This window comes from Artemia sp. Qi Xiang Cuo, chromosome 18 (genome assembly GCF_049724085.1).
Source record: "Artemia sp. Qi Xiang Cuo chromosome 18, ASM4972408v1, whole genome shotgun sequence".
Classification (NCBI taxonomy): domain Eukaryota; kingdom Metazoa; phylum Arthropoda; class Branchiopoda; order Anostraca; family Artemiidae; genus Artemia; species Artemia sp. Qi Xiang Cuo.
This window is the reverse complement of record NC_142811.1, coordinates 264544-282895: the sequence shown is the minus strand read 5'-3', so window position 1 is coordinate 282895 and position 18352 is coordinate 264544. Positions and strand designations below refer to the sequence as shown.

General features: G+C 35.8%; 1 protein-coding gene across 2 annotated transcripts in view; it reads right to left on the bottom strand.

The window, feature by feature from the left end:
• Positions 1–6266: 6266 nt before the first annotated feature.
• The window catches only part of LOC148941095 (BPTF-associated chromatin complex component 1-like), a 28955-nt gene continuing 16869 nt past the window's right edge, over positions 6267–18352 (bottom strand). For both annotated transcript variants that reach the window (XM_089104017.1, XM_089104016.1), the window contains exons 3-4: positions 18134–18235; positions 6267–6557 (exon numbers count right to left, since the gene is read on the bottom strand). In XM_089104017.1, coding sequence (XP_088960143.1) covers positions 6335–6557; positions 18134–18235 — 325 coding nt within the window. In that variant the 3' untranslated portion in view covers positions 6267–6334. The remainder of the gene's footprint in view (positions 6558–18133; positions 18236–18352) is intronic.

Genomic DNA, 18352 nt, shown 5'->3' with positions numbered 1-18352 from the left:
ATCCATATTCCAACAAGCCTAAGCAATGATACAGAAAAATTATAGAAATATGTGGAAAAAGTCCTTCCGAAGTTGATTTTTATTTCCCTGGACCCCCTAGTAAGACTTGCAACGATCTGAACTTGTACCTTGCTTCCATCGGGCAAAGTCTCCCCCTTTCACTGGCTCAATTCCAACTATTCCTCCCAATACTTCCTTCCCCTTTATTTCTACCTCTGATGTTATAAATAAAATTATTAGGCTTAGAAAATCAAGTATTTCTCCCCTGTACCTTCCCAGTTGACTTCATTAAAGCTTTTTCGGATAAAATTGCTGAGCCTTTATCAAATATTTTCAACCACATCACAAAATTTGGTAAATTCCCATGTTGCTGGAAACAAGGTTTTATAACACCTGTCCCTAAAATATGTACCGGTGTAACTTTCGCCAACAATCCCCAATTACGCTCACTTCTGTTTTTTCCAAACTTTATGAAGGTTTCCTCTGTGACTGGCTTAAGGATAAAATTTGTCCGGGTATTGACACCCGGCAGTTTGGTAACTTAAAGAAAATTTCCACCACCCTTTACCGTATGCACTTAATGCACACCATCGTAAGTAACCTTGATAAACCAAATGTCTGGCTGAACCTTGTCTTAGTTGATTTCCAAAGAGCTTTTGACCTGGTTGACCACACAACCCTAATTCGTTCACTGCTGGTTAACTTTAAATTTGATCCTCTGTTAGTAAATATTGTTATATCGTTTCTTTCAAATAGATCCCAAGTTGTTAAATACAAAAATATTTTCTCTAACCCCCTCCCTATATATTGTGGAATTCCTCAAGGAACCTTATTGGGACCACTTTTATTTCTAGTCATGATTAACGATATTGGTAAGGACTTCCCCCAAAGGTAGAAATACGTGGATGACTTGACGATACTCGAAGTATGTCACAGGAATATTAAAAGTGACCCCCTTGAAATTCTATCCCACATTTCGGATGAAGCTAAGAACCTAAACATGAAAGTAAATTCCCCTAAGTCAAATATAATGACGATAAATTTCTTGAAATCTACTCCCGCCTTCCTTGACCCTATCCCCCCAAATATTTCTGTGTCTTCCTTTAAATTACTTGGGGTTACAATTTCCTCTAATTTAAAGTGGGATATCCACGTGAAAGATATTGTCCGTAGAGCTAATGCGTCCATGTCTCTCCTTAAGCTCTTGAATAAATTTAACATCCCCCCATCCCATTCTTTAAGGATTTATACTTCCTTTCTCCGCCCGCATCTTGAATATGCTTGTCCAGTTTGGCATCCTGGCATCTCCCGTGATGAATCAGATAAAATTGAATCTATTCAAAAAAGAGCCCTAAGAATAATTTTTAAAGAAACTTTGGTACCATATTCACTCCTTCTAAAAAAGGCCAAGCTGGAAACTCTTGAGCACAGGAGAGGAACGCTGTGCCTCCGCTTTGCAAAAAATGCAATAATAAACCCTCGCACGGAAAAAATTTTCCCCAAAAGACACTCCCCATCCAGACACCGCCTGCCACGTACTGTATCTGAACCCATCCCTATCTTGTCCCCCATCCGTTGTTTAACCTCCAGATATGAAAAAACCTTTGTCCCCTTCATTACTGATCAAATAAACCACCAGTTTTGTTTTTTTTTTCTTTTTTTTGTACTGGTGATACCCATGCTGGTGTCCGTTTGGCTCTTCCGTTCCCTCCCCTTTTTACATACTCTCTTTTAAACCTTTTTAACACTATTTTTATCTCAATTTTTTTTTGGTTTTGTTTTAATTTGTGCCTTTTTAACTTTCTTACATTTGACACTTTTTGTTTTTTAGACTAATGAATGGCTTTGTCTTTCTGATATTGTTGTTTTTGGCATTGTTTAGCCAGTTTTTTATTTGTTGTGCTATTTCTATGTCTTTTTTTATTATATGACCCCGAAATGCGAATTCGGCCCTTTGGGGCTTGTGATAGTCATTTTTTGAAATAATTATCTTATCTTTAAATATCTTATCTAACTGCCTCCTAATGGTGGTAGCGCTTGCGGGGAGTTGTAATACTTACTCATGTTTGAACAAATAACATCCAGAGAGGTATTACCTTTTGTTGTAGATATTTTAACCAGTTGTTTAATATTAAGAGAGGTGCAGATAGAGTCTATTCTCAGGTCATTCGCATCCCCAAGTAAGCAAATACCAGCGTTCGGATACTTTGATAACATAAAGTCAGCACTTATAGTTTTTCACAAAGTCAGCACATAGAATTTCATCATAATCTGATAAGTTGGGGGTGGGGATGAGTTTAGGTTGGAGGTTATCTCGGACAGAAAATAATATACCACCCCCTTTTTTCCCGAGAGGGTGATCAGGAGGGCGAAGTTTTATAAACTGAGTATAATTGCTGATTTTTAGGAAATCTGGGTTCTGGGACTGAACCTCTGTCACAGCAATAATATTAATTTTATGAATTTCAGGGATGCCCTCGAGTTCGGTAATTTTATCCAGATTCAGGCTCTCAGCATTGGTAACTAGGAAAGTTGGAAATTTAAACCGATTTGGGTATTGTGATTTTTTTTCAATTCGGGATGGAGTTATTTGGGGTTGAAGTTTATGAGGAGGATACTGTGGGTCAGGGGGTAGTTTTGAGGCATTATTAAAAGGTTGGACTGGACCGGGCTTGAGAGAAAAGGAGGACAGTGGACAAATTATGGGAATATTATTAAGTTGATATGGAACTACGGTGGAATTCGTCTTACTATTTGAAGTTTTAGAAACTCTACATGGAGGTGTTAACTGTGGATCCTTCTGCCTGCTTTCTCTTAAACCAGAGTCATACTGGTAGGGTAGCCAGGGGGGATAAAGTGCAAGGGAAGGGAGAAAGGTTTCCTTTAAAGTGCAAGGAAACATTTTGAAAAATCATCATATAAATCAGCAGGTACGAGAAAAAATAGAACTATATTATTAATTCAGTGTACAAAACCACATTAGAGAAGTTTGCTGTCGTTGTTTCTTTTTTTAACTCAAAGCATTCGAACTTTGTGAAAAAAACAACTTTTAGAAGTACAATGAGCAAAAACTGAGTGACGAAGAAATTCCAATTGTAAATCTAAAACTGGTGAAAAGAGTTAAAACAAAATCATGTTTTCTAATTCTTAAAAGAAGTTAACAGTTTAATATTTACGTTAATTAAAATGTAATTCCAGCTATTTAAAAAAAACACATAGCCTTCTAGAATTTTAATTGCATCACTAAATTTCATTTTAACCTGAAAAAAAAATCTTTCTTGGAAATGAACATATTAATGACGTGAGTAGAGGTATTTTTCAACATTTTTACATCTCCAGACAACTCTTTCACATAACTGTTTGAAGACTAACCACCAATATAAATACATCCATCGAATATTAACGATATCGTGTATACTTCAGTATGGGAACATGATAAGCGTAATACAGACAAAAATTATGCAACACAGATGTCCAAGCGACCTATTCTGCAATGCTACAAATGAGTCGGGTATAACCCTTGAAGCTATTCGTGGTGATGGCACTGCACTGTAGAAGACAGTGTTGACACACTTCTTAAACGACCATTTTGTAATGTTAAATTATATTTATTAACGATCATAGGATTAAAACCTACAAGTAATAACAATACAATTTTTTAACGAGTTATTTAAGTTTTTAGAATTTTTTTTGTAAACATCAAATGTTCTGAATAAACTTGCTTTGATATACACCATTAATGAATCATTTTTGGAAGAAAATAAAGGCAAATTAGCACAAGCACCAAATCCCAAAAAATGGTTACCAAAAAATTGCTCAGTTGGATATCCGTATCATATAGCTTTTGTCAATGAAGCTGACACTTGCTGTGTCGAAAAAAAGGTCACCAAAGTCATCTAGCATTTGTTTCGAATGCTGGAACTCTTTTGAGTTTTGAAACACCTTCCTGGGGAACAAATTTTTGCTATATGGCTCTAGATACTCTTCCGAAAGTCCTACTTTCTGTATTCAACTACTTTTCAGAATAGTTTAAATTTGCACTAAAATAGTTTTGGGGAAAATATCAAAACCCGAGATATCGAGTCTCTTAATTAATTTCTTACCATAAATTGGCAGAGTAAGCTTTTACGTAGTTTAGAATACAAGAGAGGGAAAAACCCCGATTCCGTTACTAGTACGAGCTAAAAGTCAGTTGGCTTTGTTAATCCACTAAGATTTACCTAGGCTGACCTGGGCCCATTTTATACAGATTGGATTTTAAGTTAAAACAATTATTGAAAATAAAAGAATTCGCATTAGCTATATTACTTTCCAGGAATTAATTCAGCTTTAATTCATCTTTATTGTATTACTATTATTTATTTTATTACTATATCTATTATTTTTATTTTATATTATTAAACATACATATTATTTAATAGACATAACATTTAAATATACTTTATATTATATATCGATATTCATTATTCTTATATTTTACTATATTTATTACTATTATCACAGCCTGGTGTATTACATCGGCTTAAATCCTAAAGAATGCTTATCTCAATTATCCAATCCTGTTTGAAATTAAATAAAAAAAAACATGTTTTTTTTAAACAGAAAATAAGGAACGACGTTAAAACTTAAAACGAACAGAAATTATTCCATATATGAAAGGGGCTGTCCCCTCCTCAACGCCTCGCTCTTAACGCTAAAGTTAGGCTGTTTCTCACAGCTCTATTTTTTTAAACAATAAAAAACTTTAGCGTAAAGAGCGAGGCGTTGAGGAGGGGACAGCCCCTTTCATATACGGAATAATTTCTGTTCGTTTTAAGTTTTAACGTCGTTCCTTACTTTCAGTTAAAAAAACTTGTTTTTTATTTAATTTTTGAACGCTTTTGAATTAATGCAGGTTTTGATTTTGGCTCACCGTACATGAATAATTAAAACAAGATTTGCATATTAATTTTACTTTTATTTGGTTAAATGCCTTTCTCGAAAGTTGTTTAATTTTATTTACGAACGTTTTTATTAGTAATAAATATACGTAACTTACGAATTAACTTACGTAACGAACTTCTATATTCATAGATTTTTATTAGGGGGTTCTCCCCCTAGTCAATACCCTGCTCTTTAAGCTAAAGTTCAAATTTTGTTCCAATTCTTTAAACTGACCCCTTAATCACAAAGGCCGTTAATTAGAATAAATAGCTATTATGTAAATACAAAACCGTTTTTGGATTAACGAGAGAGGCGTTGACTAGGGGGTGAGCCCATTCATTTAAGTAATATTTTCTGTTCGTTTTAAGTTGTGATTCTGCTCCTTACTTTCAGTTGAAAACTTGTTTTTTTATTTAATTTCTTATCTTTTTCTTTAATAATGATGGGAAGTCCGGCACCCCCTTCATAGCAATGTCCCTTCCCCCATGAAAACTTCCTTCATGGAAAGATCCTCCCATATAACCCCCGACCCCCCCCCTCCACCTACCAGAAAACCCCCCCTGAAAACGTCTGTATACTTCCCAATAACCAATACTATATGTTAACATTGGGTAAAGTTCATTACTTTCAGCCCTCCCCCCGGGGATTTCGGGGGATAAATTCATCCTAAAAGACATAGCTATCAAATTTTCGACCATGCTGAACAAAATGGCTATCTCAAAATTTTGATCGGGTGACTTTGGGAAAAAAAGAGCGTGGGAGGGGGCCTAGTTGCCCTTCATTTTTTTCGGTCACTTAAAAATGGCGCTAGAGCTTTTAAGTTCCGTTCCAATGAGCCCTCCCACGATATTCTAGGACCACTGGGTCGATACGATCGCCCCTGGAAAAAAAAACAAATAAACACGCATCCGTGATCTTTCTTCTGGCAAAAAATGGAAAATTCCACATTTTTGTAGATAGAAGCTTGAAACCTCTACAGTAGGGTTCTCTGATACGCTGAATATGATAGCGTGATTTTTATTAGGGTTCTATAGCTTTTAGGGGGGTCTTTCCCCCTTTTTTCTAAAATCAGCCAAATTTTCTCAGGCGCGTAACTTTTGATGTGTAAGACTAAACTTGATGAAACTTATTTGAAATCAGCATTAAAATCTAATACTTTTGATGTATCTATTGGTATCAAAACTCCGTTTTTTAGAGTTTCGGTTACCATTGAGCCGGGTCGCTCCTTACTTACAGTTCGTTGCCCCGAACTGTTTGATTTCCTACTTTTTAATGAAGTCACCAGCATTTGTTTATAAAAAAAAATTAGATTTTTGGAAAATTCTCTTAAAACGTAAAGTTCCTTGCATGTTTAAAAACCTTGAATTTTAATTATAAAGATTACAAAAGAATATATATAGTGGAACAGTCTTTACGTGGTTATAACTTCCGATTCGACAGTTTCAAACTTCATATCATCCACGTCCACATCACCCTCAGAGGCATTTAACATATTAAGAGTTACATTCCTTTGATTATTCGTAGGGTGATGCGACACCGTGTGCCCAACAAGGGGAACAGATTTCTGGGGAACATTTTGACTTAAACCAGAAGCTTCATATTGTTTCTTCCGCATTATAGCTTTACTTTGTACTCTGAAAACAAAACAAATGGATTAGATAAAGTAAATTAAAAATCTCTGAACCGCACTTCATTTTGGCACGAAGATGTTCATACATGTATCGAAGAAACTTTATAACTGAGAAGTCAACCCCTCTCTTGAAAGCTTCTACCAAAATCTGGACAAAATACACGAATCAAAAGCTCTAGCTATGTCTGGTGCACATAGAACCAGAAAATCCCCGGAACCTTCTACATCTCCAAGAACCTTTTGATTAATTAGCATTAATTAGTATTATGAGTTATGTCTCAAGAATATTAAATTAATCTTAAATTATATTTAATTGATGTCATTATTGATAAATAAAGCGAAAATACAGAAATATATACATTTAATCAGTAAAAGTTGATATTGAGACAGTAAATAAAATAAAAAGACAAATCGTTTCGGCTTTACATTTCAAAATTTTTTTCCTACAGAAAAAAGAGGAAAACTAGCCTAAAAAACAAAAATATACACGAAAGTTGTCGTCTTGGACAAGTTTTGTCTTCGTGGACATCTGTATTGCCCAGTCTACATGCCCTGTAGCCTGCAAGCCGATTAGGCCAAAACTTCAGATTCTCTTGGGTCACAAACTGGTTCAACCTATTTTTGTCTAAATTGATAAACTTAAAAGTAAGTTCAAGCCCGTCGGAGGATACGAAACTCCGACTGAATAAAACTTCGGATACAAAACTCCTTAGTCCATAAGTAGGCGCTATAATTCGATACAACCAATTTTGTTGTCTTCATTGAGGTCTTCTTGGTCGGGTGAAAATGCCCTGATTATATGTTAAAAAACCCCAAATCAATTTAACGCATGGTCTCCTGATATTTAAAAAGAGTAAACATGAGTTTACTTTTATTACTATTAACAGTGTATTTATATAGTTTATTTATATTATTATATAGTTTATTTACTAGTTTAGTTGTAGTTTATTACTCTAATGAGTTTAAATTGTTGTCATTGAAATGACAAAGATCAAAGATGGTGATGTCACTTTTTGGGAAGATAAAACATACATGTAACAATTCTTTGCTTTTTTGTAATGTTTACTTTTTAGTGTTTAATTCCTTTATAAGTTATTTTCCTTTGCAAAAAATTAAAACAATGCTCTAATGCTGAAGTATTAGGCGGGTAACAGATAGTTTCATGTTCTCAAATGGAAACAATACGATTATATGTTCGTACTTGTATATGTATATTTGACACATATACCCCAACAAATGCCCTAACGAGGAAATTTGGGAATAAAAGGCTGGAACTGTTCCGGTGTTGTTAAATGGTTAAAAATATTACAAATCTTATTTTTCTTACTGTAAACTTTAATTCCTTTAAACAACTATATTACAACAAATCACAGTCTTTTTCATCATAATATTTGTCCCTCGTGTTTTATCCCAAAAAGCCAACCCTAATAATGATGAATGTGTTGGAAGTGTTTCCATGCTCATCATTCCTGATTAAACTCTTCCTCGACCCAAATATGGCTGCTTCCTCTATCACTTTTAAAATCTTGTCTTTCTCTGCCTCTGTTGAAGTCTCTAGTTCCTCTGCTTCTGCCAAGGAATTTATGTGCATCGGTGGGGTGGGAACCTTCTCTATTGTAGCTACGTCTCCCTCCCTCATTCTCCTCATCTGCGCTCCTACTATAACCAATCGCTCTTCCTTTGTTGAATTCTCCATTTCTTCAGCCTCTATCGAGAAAATTATTTACTTTGGCATCGTACGAATTTCTTCCTCTGTTAGAATATGGCCTTCCCCTGGCGCTGTTAAAATCGGTAGCCCTTCGCTCCCTCTGCTAAACTCTGCCTTCCCTCGGCCTCTGTTAAAATCTAATATACTTCAGTTAAAATCTGACCATCCGCTTCCTCTGTAAAAGTTAGACCTTCTTGTGCCACTTCTGACAGTAGATATTCCTCTACCTCCAGGAGTTTTAATATCCTGTTCAATGGCGTTTTGTGCTCCTGACGTGTTTAACGCATTATGAAGGAGTTCCGTTCTTTTCTTTCTGATTCGACGTCTACACCTTTTGGTTAGATATATCGATATATTTTCAGTTTCTTCTGGATCCTCATTATGTTCAGTAGCCTTGTTACGGTCAATGATCACGTTTTTAACCTGTCAAGCAAGTTCTTGCTCTTGCAAATCTGCAGCTTCGGACCTTCCGCTTCTTCTGTTAAAGTCAGAACTTTCTCTACCTCTGTTAAAGTTGGACCTTCCTGTGCCACTACTGACCGTAGATATTCCTCTACCTCCAGGAGTTTTAATATCCTGTTCAATGACGTTTTGTGCTCCTGACGTGTTTAACGCTTTATGAAGGAGTTCTTTTCTTTTCTTTCTGATTCGACGTCTACACCTTTTGGTTAGATATATCGATATATTTTCAGTTTCTTCTGGATCCTCATTCTGTTCAGTAGCCTTGTTACGGTCAATGATCACGTTTTTAACCTGTCAAGCAAGTTCTTGCTCTTCTTCTTCTTCTTCTATTTAACAGCAGGCGGGCTTTTCAGTATAACTATTTAGCCCTTTTCCTTTTGCTTCACTCTGTGGGCTACAGAGCTACTGGCTTGATTGCCTCATATTTATTAGATATATTCAGATATCTTTCAGCAGATCTTTCGACTCTAGGAGTTCAAATATAAGATGATAGATGTCGATTTCTATGCTCTGTGTGCAGGTATAGTTGGCTAGGCTCTTGGCTGATAGTGGGATTTTGTGGTGTTTTAAGTATTTTAACAGTTTACAAAGCAAGGTATGTTGTGCAGACGTCAGCATATTACATTCAAATAGGCAATGGTCAATTGTTTCATTATTCATATTACAATGCCTGCAAAGAGGGGACAGGGGAATTGAACCACTTGAATTAAAAAGCTTATATGAGAATGCAAGGAAATTTAGTCCATTTGTTCCAGAACGAATTCTATGATAAATTTTAGAAAGATACTTATTGGGAAAGGGGGAAAGGATAGGATTAATCTTATTAAAATTAATATCTGATAGCCTCCATCGGTAAATATCTCTAATTGGGATTGGTCTCCCACTTTGCTGGTCAATATTTATAGCATTTTTTGCTATTTCATCAACCTGATGATTACCACTTATTCCAGAGTGGCTAGGAATGTACTGAAAGTAAGTTTTTATGCCGCTTGAAGCAAGATTATCAATAATACTGAGACAATGATAAGTGTCAATGTCCAACTTATATTGAGGAGCTGAGGCCAGCAACTCAAGGCTTGATAAAGAGTCGGAATAGATGATAATATTATTTGAATTTTCAATCAAAGGTTGGTTTTGCTTAAGGTGTTCTAATGCCATGATTATGGCATTTAACTCAGCCGACATTATAGATAAATTATTAAATAATCTCTCTCCCATTGCAATTTTCAGGTGAGGAAGGTAAACACCACTTACAACCTTCTCATCCATTTTTGACCCATCAACAAATATTTGGAAGTGATTTTTATAGGTAATTGTATTAAGTTCTGCAACTTTTTTCTGGACAAAAGCAATGGGGGTTAAATCTTTATTCCATTTTGAAAATTCAGTATTTATTATGGGAAATGACCAAGTCCATGGAAGGGATTGGGGGAAAGTAGGTATAATAGAATTTGCTGGTACAGGGAACTTCTTTTGAATATTGGCATACCTGGTACTCATTTGCAAGACCTCTATACATGGCTAGATTTCTTAACCTATTCTGTAATGTGTGTGAGCTATTTGATTCAATTTTTGTAAGATGTCTTATCAAGAGTAAACTACGTCTCTCCCTTATTGTTGTTAATCCACTCTCCATAAGCAGTAACTTGGTGCTTGTGGGTTTCCTAAGACCAAATATGAGACGTATTATATCATTTTGTGTTGTTTCAATTTTTTGCATCTGGGTCTTTGCACATGCACCATAGACAATGAGCCCATAGTCAATATGGGGTCTTATATGTGATTTATAAAACTGGAGTAAGGTTTTCACCTTACAACCCCAGGGTGTGGAAAGAAGTCTTTTTAGTATATTTGCTTTTCTATAACATTTTTTTATTGTGTTTGAAATGTGGAGGTGGAAATTAAGTTTTTGGTCAAGCATGAGACCTAGGTAATTAATATTATTATCTTCTGGAATAGTTGTTTTATTTAGAGTTAGTTGTGCATTAACATGGTTTCGCTTCCGGTGAAATTTGATTATTTTTGACTTGGCGGGTGCAATGGGTAAATCTGAATGTTGAGAGAATTTTTCAAACTGGAAAAGTGACTTTTGCAGATTTGACTGTGCTATCTGAAAGGTGTTGCCAGATGACCATAGCACCAGATCATCAGCATATTGTAGATTCGTGTGGGGTAGGTTCATTTCCCAGACATATAGGGCAAAAAGGAGGCAACTGAGGACTGCTCCCTGAGGTAGGCCTTTGGATATTGTCTTTTGGGGTGAAGAGGCTGAACCAACACGAACAATGAAACTTCGCACTTCTATGAAGGATTTAATAAAGGATACTACCTTAGGAGGTACTCCAAGGTTTGCAAGTTTATTTAAAAGGATTTAGTGGTTCACATTGTCATAAGCTCCTTCAAAATCTAGGAAAGCTGCCACTAGGATATTATTGTTTGAGAAAGATTCATTTATTGCATTTGTTAGCAAAATGAAAGCATCTGTTGAGGAGTGGTATTTCCTGAATCCAGTTTGAGTGTGTGGGATCATGTTATTTTTCTCAACAAACCAGAGGAGTCTGTGATAAATCATTTTCTCCATTATTTTCCCCATCACAGGTGTAATCATTATGGGCCTATAAGACTCAGGGTTATCTTTTGGTTTATTTTTCTTTAGGATTGGTAGGAGGGACGAACATTCCATATATTGGGGAACCTAGAAGATGCCCAAGCGTGATTATAACAATTTAGCAGTTCTTGTTTGTATGAAGGTGTGAGATTCTTTATCCATGTAGGGTGTATATTGTCATAGCTACTGCTAGTTTTGGGCCTAATATGATGTATTGCATTATTCAATTCCTGGATTGAAAATGGATTAGTTATGTACTCGGATCCTGGGCGTGGTTGGTAACTAGGGTTCATAGGAATTGTGGACAGTTTGCTTTGATTATTTGATGTTAGTTTATTAACAAAAAGAGTTGCAAATAGGTTAGCCTTTTCATTATCATTGTCATAATGGGTATTATTATGTATAAGCTCATACAGGAGTGGGTTGGGAGAAGTCTTTTTCCCACATATGTGGCTTATGACTTTATGTATAATTGGCTCATTTGTTTCTCTGGAGAGATTATTTGCAAAATTATTCCAGTATTTATATTTAGCATCTATTATAGTCCTTTTTAGATTAGATTCTGCTTGTAATTTTTTTAAATATGTAGTAGGTGATTGTTTTCTAATGAATTCTGTCCGAGCTGGCTTTTTTATCCTCCATTTATTTAGGCACTCATTTGTCCACCATGCTTTAGGAATTTGTTTAGGGAATGTTTTCTTAGGTGTTGTCTTGGGGATAGCATTATTAGCTGTATTTACTAGTAAAGATGTCAATGCTTCAGCATGTGTGTCAACTGTTGTGTTACAAATGCATGAACTTTGGGTGAAACTTGTAGTTTCATCATTTAGCTTATTTTGGAAAATAGACCAATTTGCTTTAGTGTTGATATATTTGGAGGTATGAGATAAAGTTTCAGCAGGTTCATTTAGGGAGCAAACTATAGCAAAGTGGTCTGTACATAGACTATCAATTTTATTTATGTAAATTTTGTTCAAAAAATCTAAAGACACAATTTGTAGGTCAATTGTGGAGAAATTGCCACTTTTGGGGTTGAAATAAGTATTCAGGTTTGGAGGGGTAGCAACAACTAATTCATTATTATTTGAAGTCATATGCTCAATAAATTTACCAGCTTTATTTGCTGGTTTATTCCCCCACAAAAGGCTGTGGGCATTGAAATCACCACAAATAATGATATTTTTTAACATATTAGAATTATTTATATAATTAAAGAAATCCTTGGCATCTGTAGTTTGGCCATTAGGGTTATAAAAGCTTATTATGTAGGTTTTTAAATTATTCAGCCAAACACTTATACCAATTACATGAACATCATTTTCAAAATCTGGAAAATTGATGCCACAAAATTTTATATTATTATTAACTAATAAAGCTACACCACCTCCTTTTCTCTCTGAAGATCTATCCTTTCTCAGGATAGTATATCCCAGAGACTTAATTTGTTGATTTTGGGTTAAATGAGTTTACTGGAGGCAAGCAATATTAATTGAATTATTCTTCATAAATGATATTAGTTCCTTGAGCTTATTTTCTGTGAGTGATCTTACATTCCATTGTAGTATTGATAAATGTTGTGTTGTTGATTTATTTTTCATATGACTGTGTATCAATGTTCAGCTTTGTTAAGAGTAAAGCAAGATCTTTTTTTGACTGAATGAGAATATCATCTGGGATGTAGATTTTTGCAAATTCTGCAATAATTTTTATTTTCTGTAGTTGATGTAAGTTCATGGCCTGAACTGCATTAGAGTTTAGAATGAATAAGCCGATATTTGGGGATTGCATTTTTGGTTGTGCATCCTGTTTGTTGGTTAAGGGATTTATTCCTGGTAGTGATTCTGGTTTGTTTCTTCTTGGGAGGGAGGGCCAGGCTGGCCTCTTCTCACCGGACAAGGAGGCTTGTTGGCTTGGTGATTCCTTCTGATAGGGATTTGAGCTAGGGGGCTTAGAAGATGGTGTTTTATCGGGGGTGCGTGATGCATGGGGGGCATTGGACTGGGGGGATTTTGTTGGTGTCATTACAGGCTTTATTTGGTATTGTTGGGCAGCATTTGCTTCCATTGCTGCAAAGGGGTATGGGATGGCCTTCTCTGTTGATATTTGGAGTGTTAGAGCTCTTTTCTTGTATGCAGGGCATAATGATTTATTTGTAGATTCATGTGGGCCTTTGCAATTGATGCATGTAGGCTGAGTGTTGTTGCAAGTTGTCAGCTCTTTAGGATGGAAAGATTTACAATTACTACACTCTTGGAGAATTTCATTGCAGTTGTTTGTTGTGTGTCCCAGTTTGAAACACTTCTGACACTGAATAGGCTTAGGTTTGTATTCCTTGTGTGGTTTGATTTGCCCAAATAGGAATAATTTTTCTGGGATATCAATTTTATTCTTCAGTGTGAATAAGAAGGATCTACTAGTTTTTAGGCCATTAGAGTTGGGTTTTCAAAGTTGGGTAACATACTCAACTGGGATTGTGTTTCCAGCCCTATCTGAAAGGCCTTCTTTTAACTCCTGAGTAGATATCTCTGGGGGAACATTATAAACTACTATTTTTGTTGGTGATCGTTTTGGGTTCCAATTAGATGCAATAATTGGGTTATTCAGAAGGGATTCAAGGTTAATTATTGTATCTGCTGATTTCTGATCTTCTACAGCTATTAGCAGAGATCCATCACGGTTAATGTTAAGAGAGAATATTGATTTTAGCAATTTAAAAATTGCAACTCATATTGCAGTGATCATTTTTCTTTTAAAGGTGGTAGTGGGATTAATTTTAAGGTAATTTTCTACGTTTTTGGAGGGCGGATCTTGGGCAGGGAGAGGGGAAATGCTTTTAATTTGGGAGATTTTTTTCCTTTTTTTTAGAGATTCTTGAGAGGACCTCTTGAACCCCATTATCATCTTTTATGGTTACATTAGACCCTAAACTTATCATTGTCCTATTCTCCGAATTGGAGCTATCATTAGAACTTTGAGATAGGGTGCTTGACCAGCCAGGATGGGTATCTTTCACTATGACACTTTCACTGGAATTTGATTTGGGATCTGGGGGGACTTTTTTTTTGGAGGACATCTAATCATTGCCTAATGGAAAAAGCTTTAAACACAAAAATAAAACTAAAACAAGAAGGGAAAATAGATGATATCAAACCGTCTGCACTATACTATGGGGAGGATAAACACCACAGTATAGCCCTGAGGATGACTTGAGCAGAATTGGTTTAGTACAACTGCTGATTAGAAGAGATAATAATCACAAGAAAATATATTTCGATTTTCTTATAAGGTTGCGGTTGCTGAAAATAAGGCCAGGCTGAATTCAGTGTCCTTCGAAAGAATGCTAAGCAAAGAATGAACAGGAGCTTTCTTCTTGAAACAAAACAAATCCGTTTTGTTTGGCAACTGTTTTCTTTGACTTCTTCAAAAACTGATCCTCATTCTGTTCTTCTGGATCCTCATTCTGTTCAGTAGCCTTGTTACGGTCAATGATCACGTTTTTAACCTGTCAAGCAAGTTCTTGCTCTTGCAAATATGCAGCTTCGGACCTTCCGCTTCTTCTGTTAAAGTCAGAACTTTCTCTACCTCTGTTAAAGTTGGACCTTCCTGTGCCACTACTGACCGTAGATATTCCTCTACCTCCAGGAGTTTTAATATCCTGTTCAATGACGTTTTGTGCTCCTGACGTGTTTAACGCTTTATGAAGGAGTTCCGTTCTTTTCTTTCTGATTCGACGTCTACACCTTTTGGTTAGATATATCGATATATTTTCAGTTTCTTCTGGATCCTCATTATGTTCAGTAGCCTTGTTACGGTCAATGATCACGTTTTTAACCTGTCAAGCAAGTTCTTGCTCTTGCAAATTTGCAGCTTCGGACCTTCCGCTTCCTCTGTTAAAGTCACAACTTTCTCTACCTCTGTTAAACTTGGACCTTCCTGTGCCACTACTGACCGTAGATATTCCTCTACCTCCAGGAGTTTTAATATCCTGTTCAATGACGTTTTGTGCTCCTGACGTGTTTAACGCTTTATGAAGGAGTTCCGTTCTTTTCTTTCTGATTCGACGTCTACACCTTTTGGTTAGATATATATTTTCAGTTTCTTCTGGATCCTCATTCTGTTCAGTAGCCTTGTTACGGTCAATGATCACGTTTTTAACCTGTAGAGCAAGTTCTTGCTCTTGCATATCTGTTGCTTCTCCCCAATCAATCATTCTTTGATATTAAAAAAAATCAAATGTAGTCTTCTATTACTTGTTGGCGTCTTACATACGGAAAACTACGTCATAGATTTCCCACCGCTATGATGTTTATACCGTCTGACCTGACTTTAAATTAAAGTGACTTCATAGAATATGCGCTTAATGTACTACGACATATCTTTTATATTGGTCAACATACTAGTTTTCCTACTTGAACCACTAGTGACAAAATTAAAGTGACTTCATAGAATATGCGCTTAATGTACTACGACAAATCTTTTATATTGGTCAACATACTAGTTTTCCTACTTGAACCACTAGTGAAAAAATTAAAGTGACTTCATAGAATATGCGCTTAATGTACTACGACATATCTTTTATATTGGTCAACATACTAGTTTTCCTACTTGAACCACTAGTGACAAAATTAAAGTGACTTCATAGAATATGCGCTTAATGTACTACGACATATTTTTTATATTGGTCAACATACTAGTTTTCCTACTTGAACCACTAGTGACAAAATTAAAGTGACTTCATAGAATATGCGCTTAATGTACTACGACATATCTTTTATATTGGTCAACATACTAGTTTTCCTACTTGAACCACTAGTGACAAAATTTACTTATTAGATCGTAATTAAATTCCAACAAATCTCCTCTTAAGATACTTTTTCTTCTCTATTTGTGAGCTAGCGCCAGATTCTCTCTAGTCGTTAGGCTTTTCGTCTAGAATTACCCCCCTCCTCTCTCTCTCTCGCTCGCTTTCTCTCTCTTCTGATCTGTTTGTGAGTTAGCGTCATATTTAAGGGACGATTCTTTTGCATATAGTACACGTAAAACCCTATCTTTCACATTCTCTGAAAAAAAAGTATAAAACAAAATGGTGAGTTTTGGCGTAAACAATTATATAGTTTTAAAGAGAATTCAAAAACCAAGAGCCACTTCCTTTATTGATACCTGACAATAAATATCCACTTGATTGAGAGTTTAACGTTACCTAGTAGTATATAAGAATTATTAGCCACTTCGAAACTCTACTCTCATCAAGAGGGTTACTGATAACTTACCAGCTCTCATCAAACTACCCTCAAGAGACGACCTGGCTACAACCTACGATTATGACATCATTCATCAATCTTTAACATGAAATTATAATCTTATTTTAGTTACTATGGGCTGGAAGTTTGTTCTTTACTGTAATAAAATTATGAGGTCATTGATCAATCTTTAACATGAAATATGCAGTTTTTCGTAAAAGATTGTTTCTATTTTAAAAATAATTTGTTTTAATTACAAAAAACTTTTAACCCCAATAATTTCCTTTAAAATGAGTCATTGAAGAACTCTCTACGATGTTCCAGGGCCAAGCTTTCTGTGGAAGAAAAAAAAAAGATACCGTTTAGGCAGAATGCTGTAGTAGCTGCAACTTTTCTTGATTTTCAAGCCAATAAATCCCTTGTTGTTCAAGCCAAGGGACAGAAAGTTTCCTATATAGGGGTTTTCGGACGAGGCGGTTCTAAAGGTGTACTCTTTGTTTCGATCTGACTCTTTTTTTAGGAGTTATGGGTTTCTATATTTCTTAACATTGGACGTGATCATCTTTTACTAGGTTGCTAGCTACCGCTACAACCTGGATATATCCTCTGACAAAAAATAGAAGCTAAAATTACGTCATATTGACTAGAAAGAAGTCTAGCAAAACTTCCACAAAGAAAATTTCTTTAATCACTTTTGTCTCTAATATGTTAGTTCTCTACTTTCAATATTAAATTAAAAATCATATTTTTGAAATGAAGGTAAAAAATTTCAGTTAAGAAACTTTTAATGGAATACTAATACTACTAATAGCAACAACTCACTGCAGCACCAAGCCGCTTGAGGCCAACAGAGCTATGCACGCTCCTCCTCCATCCCAATCTATTCAAAGCTTCCCTATTTACACCCTCCCAGGAGGTTCCCATTCTTCTTTATGAATCTGTCTTTATGACATCCTCCCAACCGCGGTCGACCTGCTTTCCGTTTAGGCCTAGACGGTTGGCCAAAAAGAACAATCTTTGACAATCTGCCAATTGTGGGTTTAATGGAACAGCTCAACAGCAGGGGCGCTGTTGTTTCGTCTAAATCCAGGGGGGCGGAGGGCACAGTTTAAGCCAATTTTCCCAAAGCAAGTGAAAATGACAAAGAAAACTGAAAAATGAGTCATATATTACCATAAAGGCAAAGATATAGGCCTACTAAAGAAAACTATCCTGTTTCTTTGGATACTTGAATAACGCAGGCTTAACTTAATTTTGACAACATTTTTTGCAGAAACTAAATTTCAGCTGGGAGGGGGGGTGGGGTTGGGGTCTAGGGGAGCAAACTTGGGTCTGGAGGGGGCAGTCCCCCCCTGCCCCATAGCAAATTACGCCCCTGCTCAACAGAAACAGAATTATAGATTTAACAAAGCTGTGTTAGTACAAGTCTTCCAACTGAATTGAACTGAATTTCAGTTCAATCTTTCATTGAAGATTTCCAGCATGAATGTTTCTTTTCGACTGAATTCGGAAAGCTTGTAATTGAATCAGTCATTTGGTCTATATTGTGATCGTACACTTACGTTGCTCTTTCCCTAATACGGCCACTAATCAACTCTAGATCTCTGCCAAATTTTGAAACAGCATCATGAAGCATGTTTATTTCGTCTTCACTCCATCTCACACTGAAAATGCAAAAATAAAACAAATTGAAAAGATGAAAATTATATACATGACAAAAAAGCACAAGACGTTTTCATTCTAATTAAGAATAATTGTGACAGCTTAGGGATCGAAATGAA